Here is a 10,405-nt window from a genome sequence, read left to right as displayed (position 1 = left end):
GCTCGGTTAGTGTGCCAAACCTGTGTTTGAATGTCGGGAGAATCTAGAATGTTCTCCTCAATTCACACTGTTCTAGAATGTTCTCCCCATTCACCTTGTCCTAGAATCTTCTCCCTAGTCACACTGTTTTAGAATCTTCTCCCTAGCCACACTGTTCTAGAATTTACTTCTGTTCTAGAATGTTCTCCCCATTCACACTGTCCTAGAATCTTCTCCCCAGTCACACTGTTCTAGCATTTTACTTCCCATTCACACTGTTCTAGAATGTTTTCCCCCAGTCACACTCTTCTAGAATGTTCTCCCTAGTTAAACTGTTCTAGAATCTTCTCCCTCATTTACAATATTTCAGAATTTTCTTCACATTCACACTGTTCTACAATGTTCTCCTCCATTCAGTTTTAGAATGTTCTCCCTAGTCAGACTGTTGCACAATGTTCTCTCCCCATTCACACTGTTCTAGAATTCTCTCCACATTCACACTGTTCTAGAAATTTGTGCACTCACACTGTCAAAGAATGTTCTCTCCCCATTTACACTGTTCCAGAATGTTCTCTCTCATTCACTGTTCTCAAATGTTCTTCTCCATTTATGCGGTTCTAGACTGTTATCTCCATCCACGCTGTTTCAGAATGTTCTCTCCATTCACACTGTCCTAGAATGATCTCTCCAGTGTTCTCTCGCATTCACTCTGGTTTATTGTTTTTTTCTTTTTGTGGACGTTCTAAAGTAAAACACCAGAACGTTGGTGTTTGCTGCAGAATGTTTGGTCAGTGTGCTCTGGCCTTAAGTCGATATGCAGCAAAAAGAACAACAGCTCCTATATGTGCTGATCTCAAGCCACTCGGAGGTTGGCTGTGTCCTTCGTCAACTTTTGGTACAATTTCAATGTGCAGTTGTATGGAGAGAGTTCAACAGGCCTCTCCACGCTCTGACCACAAATGCGTTCTTTCATAGCAAATGTTTTCACAAGCTTTAGTGGACAAGCTTTGCAGAACACTGGCAAAAATCCCATTCAGTCTAATGAGCAACTGTAGCAGACGACTAACTCAGAATGAGTCATTTTCAAATGATACTTATTGATCAAGATGGATCGGATGTGGTTTTTATGTGATGTAATCAATCTAACAGCATGGTGCCAAATTTGTCTCCACAACAGTGTTGCATTTTAAACTGGACACTCAGCATCACCTGTCCAGAAATTCCATGTCAGTGTAAGCTTGGCTAGCAGCCTAGAATCAAGGCTAAGGACAGGACAGAATCAGACTGGACTCCATTTTGGGAATCTGTTCATGTCTGAGGTGACCAGATTTCACATGAGCCGTTCAGCTACTAAATGTTCCTGTTACTATGATAGTGACCGCAGGCACACTTACATGCACACTCGCCCTCCCACCTCTCTCTCTCTCTCTCTATTTGTCAGTTGTACACACTCCAGACTCCAACCGCCAGTCACAGATGGCTCCAAAATGGCTCAAATTGCTGGAGGATCAGGCCAATTCATTAAGTGTCTGTTTCCCAGCTGGCCAGCAGACCGCCGGGGAGAGGTCTGGAGGATTCTGTGCTCGTTTAACTGCCCTGACTCAAGCCTTCAGCAAGCTTAGAGACACATAACTACCAACAGCAATTGCATACATTTTATTAAGCATGTCCTTAACCCTCACATACTTCAGGTAAACTCTAAAAAGATGTGATGTGTATTTTAACTCTTCTCAGTAATGATTCACAGTCTAATTGCCTACTTCACTGATGAATGCTCAGTTACTGAGTCAGCGATCCTTCACTGTCTCCACTGCTGCTACATCTATATTGTATTATCTTATCTGTATCTTACTGTCTATGCTATTTGGACATTTACTGAAGTTGGCAGTACACTTGAAAGGAAAATTATGTTTAGGCATCTTTTTGGATAAAACAATGTGTTTTGATTTTGTAGAGCTGTGTCATTCATTGAGACCTCCTGGCTGTAATTGGTCCACAGTGTGTCAAACAGTAGTTTGATTTTGTTCAGGTCTTTTGTCGCTTGAAGTGTCCTGCCAGCCAGAATGAATCCACAGTAAAGCTTCCACATCACTGTGCCAGTATAGTCCACCTTACTGTATGCTGTCCTTCCGGAATCACCCTTATATAGAACTTTCTGATGCTAATGTTCTCTTTGACCAACATTTTAACCACATATCTGTTTACATTAAAATGTACATTTCCTAACAGTTCATTACAAACTCTGGTGCCGTAGCATCTCTCTACTCGCAGCTGTTTTCACACTTTCTCGAATGATTTTGTGCTGCAGGTGAAGGAATGTGAGTGACTGAAGGCTGAGGATCCACTAGTTGAGTCCTTTGAAAGTCTCAGAAACAAAGCGTGCATTTCTCAGCCGCGCTGGAAGGATTCTACAAAAACGTGACAGCCTTCAGTGACGTAACATCTGAGAAACGCAGACTTCCACAGCTGCGTTCTTGGCTTTGAGACACAGTTTATAATACTGCATGAAAGTCAAAGAACACCCGTCATTTATTTAATTTCCATTCAAAACAGGCTTTAAGAGAAGGTTATTCACTTTTCAGAAGATATTAGATATCTTCTATATTACATATTAGATCTAATATATTGGATAGAATATCTAACATATCAGATATTAGGAGATTAGATATAACATAATCCACTTGCATAAGGACGGGAAAAGTATTAAAATGATTAAAATCTACAGAGAAAAGGGACTCTTAATAACGTGCAAGACCTGGTGGACCATCAAAACTCTCACCATCAGATAAACCGTACGTAAAGCTTTCATCTTTGAGAGACAGGAGAAAATCAAGCTCCACTCTTCCTTCAGATCTGAAAAATCCACAGGTGTTTCTGTCCACCCTTCCACTGTGAGAAGACAACTCAACACAATGAGTCTAAAATGATGTGTAGCTGACAAGAAGCCCTTACTGAGAAATGGAAATAGTCAAAAAAGTTATAAAGAAGCTGCTGGTGTTCTCAGAACAATGGACTGACCACCTCAGAGTCCAGACCTCAGCATCACTGAATGTGTTTGGGATTACATGGATCATGAAAAGCAGAAAATACAACCAATTTCTAAAATTGAACTTTGGAGACAAGGAAAAATATCCCTGAAGATTTCTTTAAAAAACTAAAAGCAACTCTCCCAAAAAGAATGGAAGCTGTAAAGGGAGAATGGACACACTAAATACTTTAAAATTTACTAAATACAATAAATACTTAGAAATTTTGACATTACATTTATTCATTGAGGCTTCTGTGTAATTTTCTGTTAAATATTTGTCTTCCTTTTTTCCTGACACTGAAAAATTTGAACTTAACTCTTACTTTTTGACTGGAAATGAAAAAAGAAGGGTGGTCTCTGACTTACACGGTACTAAATATATCTAGAATAGCACAGATGTACAATCTCTACATTTTTAAAAATAATCATACCAAATCATGCTTACTCCAACATCTAGAACTCTACTTCACATTCCTTGCAAATAATTACATCCCCTTCTCTCTTTCCAACCATAAGGCCTTAAATCACTCCAAACTTATTATTCATGGATTTATGAGCCAACAGTTGAAGTAAGAGCATATTAGATGAACAAGGTTTGAATTTTTTCACAAAAATAGATTTAAGTGCATTCAGTATTCGTTCACCTCTAAAGCACTGCAGTGCTGCCTCATAACTGCTGACTCTGCTCAGCTGGCCTGTGGAGATATCATACCTAAGCTATGAGGTCAAAAACTGACACTTCAGGTCCCAGTGGAGGCCAACGACTGTCTGGCATCCACTGTAGCACACCAAGAACCTGATTTCACTTCCTATTGGCTTTGTTTCCTCTAAGCTTGAACAAAACTCATTTAAAATGGTTTGTTTTGTAGATATGAGGCCAAGAGGAAAGAGAAGAGTTTGAACGCAAATAATGTGGGAAACATATTCAAAGTTTGGCTAGAAGTTTGGCTTCTCTGGCATCTTCTGCAGCGATTACAGATAGTGTACAAGTCAGCAGAGTATACATTCTTCACACAAAATACCGAACAAGGACTCTCAAACACATCTGGACAGAGGATTAATGAACATATTCATTAATGGCTAAAACCTGAGTTATTCAAAGTAGTTCATTAGAAAGACCACAACGATAAACATCAAAAATAAATTATGTACCACCGACGTTTAGGTTATTTGCATGACTATAGCTACACTATATATTAATGAGATGTATGTACATCTATATTTTAGTGGCATTATTTCTTCTTATGTCTACAATGTACTTTCGAAAAGGGGTTCGAAAAACAGCCTGATAGTAGACATAAGACTGGTTTTTGTCGTAAGCACATCTGTCTTCGATAGAGCTCAGTGAAATAGATATATATTACATAGAAAAACGGAACAGTCTGCCTCCATTCGTCTACGTTGCCGCCGAAGACAGATTTCGCACCGCATTGTCCTTTTTTTTGCTTACTCGAACAGGAAATGCTGTTTTTGGCACACCTCCGCTCTTGTCTCTGTGCTCTGCCGTGACTCCGTGTCCTGCCGGAATGGCTCAGGGTCTGGAGTGAAGAGCTGAAAAACATAAAGGCTAACTCACATAACCAGCAGCACTTTGTCCTCCTCCTATCTCTCCAGTTTCTGTCCTCCTTTATGAGAGCTGGTGGGATGAGGTGTTTCTCAGGGGGACGCTGATCTGCGCTGGGTCACAACAGGTCCTCATAGTCCAGCAGCTTCGAGTGCTGTCGCGTCTTCCACAGCCGATAGAGGCGGAAGTCAAAATACATCTCAATCATTTCCTTTCCTGAGACACAGAGAGAGGAAAGAAAATGATATGCCTCAAAGTTTAGATGATTAAATATGACCCTACTTTCTCTGTCTCCTTCTGTGTCAGGCACATATGGCACACTATTTACTGCACTAAGTAGAGCTGAATGCTAACTGTGCAAGTTAACTGGATACGCTAGAAGTTGAGAAAGAGTGACAGGGAGAAGAAAATGGAAAAGGAGAGCTTTTAACACTACAAATTAAAACTGGAAAAAGTCTACTATTTCAATTTCTTAATAAGGGGCGTGTCCAATTAATTTTTCCTGTATTTTACTTTTCCCCTGAGGTCCACTTATGACTGTTATGTGGATTTATGTAGCAAAACTAGTCATGATTCAGTTTTACAAGACCATTTCCAACTTCTTTTTTCCCCTTAGAATTAGGCACTGTAATGTTAGCTTTACCACATGGCCCTACCCCCATCTGTTTTACTCTATGTTAAGTTTATCGTGAGTGCATGGAAGCGAAAATAAATCCTGACGTGCTTTGGAACTTCACTGCGATTCGCTGCAGTAAAACAACCAAGCTCAAGTGACTGGGTTTTACCCTAGAGCAGCTATGCTAGCTATATTTGCATACATCTAATAAAAGGACAGAACTAGTTTTCAAAAGATGTTGGGTTACTTAACATTATTTTATTTTATGTGATTAGTAAATAATATATAATCTATAATCGACAATCACAATGTTTAAATCGTGCTAATTTGTAAAAAATATGTTAATTTTTAACCCCTTTTTTTTTACAGATTTTCCACCATTTTATTATCAACATTACATATAAAATACCGAAGACACTTGTGAATTTGCTGGTCATTTTGGATGGTAAATTAAATGGCTATATTTGCATTGTTAACATCATGATCCCTGGTTCCTATCAACACCACAGTAAAGAGATCCCAGTGAATAAGTTTCTCTACAAGGCACCTCAATTTCAGCTTTGACCCAATACAGACGACATGAACTGTGACATGAATGTTTACACACTACATCAAATTCTTTCATCTAAAACAGCAAAATGATGTTTTCCTTGTGCACTTTCAATACTGCATTTTAAATGTCTTTTACGTAGACCATATGATGTGTATTTAAATACATATTGCATATTTCCCCTGAGTGACATGAATAGTTCACAAATGCACAAATGCATATAATAATCACCATTTGGAATTCACACAGTCTAAAAACAGTGATAGTAGTGGAGGGGACAGAGAAAAGCCTGTCTCTGTGCGCGTATGAATGCAGAATGGTGCAGTGTGCAGGGCTGTTAGCCTCACCCTGTGCGGACAGCTCCAGCGGTGACTCAAAGGTGACCGAGTAAGGCCTCATCAGGTTCTTCAGCTTCTGGAACAGCTGTTGGCACACGATAAGCGCAGACACCAATTAATCCTCTCCCACCTTCTCCTTTAGTCTGAGTAGAATCAAGTGCTAGCATGAATCTCTCTCTCTCTCTCTCTCTCTCTCTCTCTCTCCCACTCTCTCTCTCTCCAGAGCAGCTCCATTTACGAGAACGGATAATTCTGTCACAATAACAGGAGGCTTTCTCTTTACAGCATGGCCTAAAGTTCATGCCTCTAAAATGGTTGGCTGGGATGGAGAACTGGATGAACCTTCAAAGGCATCAATTACGCTTGCATTCAGGCATGGATTTGAGTGAATCTGGAACCTGGACCATTTTTAAGTCCCTGGCTTAGAAATTATTTGGCAGGTTAAGAACATTAAGAGGTCAGGATTGACACTGCTATTGAAATGTAATGTATACATTTTTAACCAAATGTACTGGGCAATTTGAGTCTAAATGGGAGACATTCTAATCTGGCTTGGTTCATAATTTTACATTAAAGGAGAACGCCACCAATGTTTCTAAAATTCTACATAATTAAATGGCTGAGATGTGAACAGAGTCATTCAGAGTGGTATGGTGTGAAATGCTCTGTTCTAGAGAAATTTACCAATTCACAATTGCTCACAGTGGTGGTGAAAGGAACCAGATGTCAGAAGAGTTTAATGTCTCTGAAAGCTCCCTCACAGAAAGTTATTACATGACGTGGTTAGATATTTGCTGCCTGATGTCTGAGGCATTATTTAATGATAGTTTTGTGAGAAAGTTTTGTCCTAAAATGTATTTTAATCCATTTATTTCAATCCATTTATGGCAGAGGGGCAACCACGGGCCACACTTTTCACCAAAGAAAACTTCTTTTTCAGATTTATGACTATTTTACAATCATCAACATTACATATAAAACTCAGGAGACACATGAAGGTTCACTGTTGGTTTTTGATAGTAAATAAAATGACTATTTGTGACCCCTGGTTCCTATCACCACCACTGTAAAGAAATCAGAGTGGTTAAGTTTCTCTACAATGAGCCATTTCACATCAAACCACCTCGAATGACTCTGTTTATATCTCAAGGACTGGATTATTGAGAAATTTAGAAAAAATGGTGGAATTTCACTTTAAGGGAAGGAGTAAATTTACATAATTTTCCCCTTTCCCCAAATGTAGTCTGTCATCTAAGACTGGCTTTACACAGTGAAACATTCCTGTAACTTTAGTTAATTGAAAGCCGCATAAATCTACTGCCACTCAAAACACTGATAACACACCACATGATAATATCATATGACATCAATTCAAGCTGCTTATAGGTCAATAGACAAAAAATAAAACAGAAAACAGCTTACTGGACAGTGGAAAATGAGATCTTGACTGACTTTATTAGGTTTGCTGTTTCTAATTTTGTCAGTTTTCAGAACCATGACAACAAGCAAGTTTCTCAAAGCTAATGTTTCTGTAACCAGATGTGTTTACTAGCCAGCTAACTCTAAACAGCTGTTTAAACGGCTGCTTGTGTCAGCATTTATTTTACTTTAGACTGCTGCTATCCTACATTATTCTACATTATTCATTCTCCTCTTCTGATGCCCACAGAAGGGGAGATAGAGATGCAGTTCTCAATGAATGTGGAGTGCTTCTAGGACAAGATGAGTGAGGCATGTGGTACAATGGCAATGGCTCTTAAAACATAAATTTTTGTAAAAGGTTTACATATAAAGTAAAGAACCAGATATGGATAAAAGACAGCTGAAAAAATTAACATTATATTACAGCTATAAAAATACCACAAATGTGTAAATAACACCACAAGAATCACTTTGTATAGCAAGAACAATACAGTGCACCAAAAATATGAGCTAATTTGGCTAAATAGTGGAGTAATTGAATGTGCTGCATGCAACTTTGACTGTTTTGCATGCAACTTTGCAACTTTGTTGCATGCTACTTTCTTTTCGAATTGCTTTGTGTAACTGTCAAGTTGCAAAGAAATTATGTTGCATGGAATTCATATCATGCAACTACTTGCATGAAAGTTTCACCATGTAAAGCCAGCCTAAGACATGTTTGGCATTTTTAGTTTTTTTTTAGTTTTGTACTAGAGCTACGAGGCTAATGTAGCTAACAAGTAATGGAGGTTTGTAGCCAATTAGCATAATACAATCTGCTTGCCTAAATTATCACACTTGTAAAAAAAAGCCATATAGAGTTTTTAATTGTTTCAAATGCTTCTGACTCTGTATGACTCTGTATACTGTTCTCTATAAAAATGAACAAAAGTATGTCACAAAGCTATTAACAGTAATAGCAGCCTGAATTTTGTCTAGAGCTGCATCCCATTCCACATTGTCCCTAAGCAGTACCTTTATATTCCCTACACACTTGAGCACAGGATGTGGATTACGGGAACTACAGTTGATAAATACCCTTATTTGGAACATATGCTTCCATTTTTTACACTACAGACTTAACTGTGAAAGTCATGAACATACTAATATGTTTGGGTTCTGGGAAATAAAATTATGAATAAAACACTGAACCAAAATGGCCATGGAGATGGTCAAGGAGAGCGTAATATAACAAACAGATATGCACAGCCTACTAAGTGGAGTAATTTTATTCATCTATACAGAGATATCAGATGACATCTGTTAGATCTCACTCCATAAGCATCCAGCCTCGTATTTCCAGTGCAAAACTACGAAAGTAAACTTCTGACACCAACACTTTGAGGCAGGTAATTGTGCGTCAATAAATGTCAATAGTGTTCATTTGATTTTTTACCAAACCATCACTTTAAATAGGCGAAGGTTGCTTACTGAAGTCTTATAGAAGACATCTGCACAAGAAAGGAGCCTGTGGCTAAAATCAAAGAGTGGAAATCAAATGGACAGTTCCATTTCCCATAGTGCAGTTGTAATGCTGAAGGTCGAAACTTCCCATCAAATCGCAGCCCACATTGACAACCTCACACTAGTACATCACACACGTCAATCACACTCGGTTCCCAAGAACAGCCGCGCCTCATGGGCAATGACGCACAGGAAAGTTAATCGTTGCCTTGGCCATTTGCGCCACGGCCATCTCCATAGAAACGCATCCGCGGGATACCAGGCTAGTACTAAAATGTCCTTGGGGCAAAACCTCAGGTCTCACAGGCTAATACCAAGTATTAGCAGGTAAAAGTGCAAGCTATGTCTAGGTGGTGGAGGAAGAGGAAGTCTTTAAGTGCTGTCTTCTCTGTCTGATTAAAGACTTCACCTTCTTAGAACAGAAAACATTTATGTTTACTAATTATTATAATTGTTATTATCTTCCTTCCTTGTTTAATGCTTCTATCTTCTTCATTTTCTATTCCTGTATGCTGTTTCTTTGTTTCCCTCCTTGTAAAGCACTCTGAGCTGCATTATATATGCATAATATATGAGCTGTATTGTATTATGCATAATACATGAAAAGTACCACATAAATATTATTATTATTATTGTCATTATTACTTTTATTGTCTGTGTGCTGTGCAGCCGACAGTGGTTTGTGAGCACGCTATAGCTGCAGTTAGACAGGAGAGCTTCTGGATTACATAACCGACAAGGCACAGTCTGTCAAACACGACAGGCCTGGACTGAGAGGTGAGACAAAAAAAGAAAGAGTGACAGAGTTCAGAGAGTTCAGAAAGAGAGAGAGAGAGAGAGAGCAAGAGAGAGAGCGAGAGAGAGAGAGAGTAGGGGATAAACATGGCTACTTAGTGCTACACCAGGCCTCAGGAGGTCCAAACACTGAGCCATGACTCAAGATGAGACAATGCATTGCCACAGGCAGACAGAAAGTGGACGTGAGGCTGTCCCTGTGTTCGTCTTTATCTCAGTGATCGTACAGCTAAGGTACAAATCCTAAATTCCAAAGCAGAACTACAGAGAACGTCCACACTGTAAGACCAAACATGTGACGTTTATGAGAGCTCTCTTCTTCAACACTGCTGTTCATTTAATGTTGCAATGAAGATTTCCTCAGTTTGTTCTCAAACAGGGGGACGACTCAACTGATCACTGTGACATGTTTAAAAAGTCTCTTCAAGGCCTTTAAGGTCAGAGGACACCAACCGGATAAACACCAACAAACACAACCGTTTGATTCATGTGCAATATCTGTGTGTGACTGCTGGGAGATTCAATCTCGATTCACACTGTTCCAGAATGTTCTCCTCCATACACACTGTTCAGTAATGTTCTCCCCATTCCCACTTTTCCACAGTGTCCT

General features: G+C 39.2%; 1 protein-coding gene across 1 annotated transcript in view; it reads right to left on the bottom strand.

Moving 5' to 3' along the window:
* Positions 1 to 4,212: 4,212 nt before the first annotated feature.
* LOC118820685 (NMDA receptor synaptonuclear signaling and neuronal migration factor) overlaps positions 4,213 to 10,405 on the bottom strand; it is a 46,417-nt gene continuing 40,224 nt past the window's right edge. Inside the window, 2 exon segments of the mRNA XM_036589091.1 lie at positions 4,213 to 4,787; positions 6,085 to 6,160. Coding sequence (XP_036444984.1) covers positions 4,690 to 4,787; positions 6,085 to 6,160 — 174 coding nt within the window. The 3' untranslated portion in view covers positions 4,213 to 4,689.

The sequence above is a fragment of the Colossoma macropomum genome, unplaced genomic scaffold (genome assembly GCF_904425465.1).
Source record: "Colossoma macropomum unplaced genomic scaffold, Colossoma_macropomum, whole genome shotgun sequence".
NCBI lineage: Eukaryota > Metazoa > Chordata > Actinopteri > Characiformes > Serrasalmidae > Colossoma > Colossoma macropomum.
Note: the sequence above shows the minus strand (reverse complement) of the source record. Positions and strands in the feature narration are given on the sequence as shown.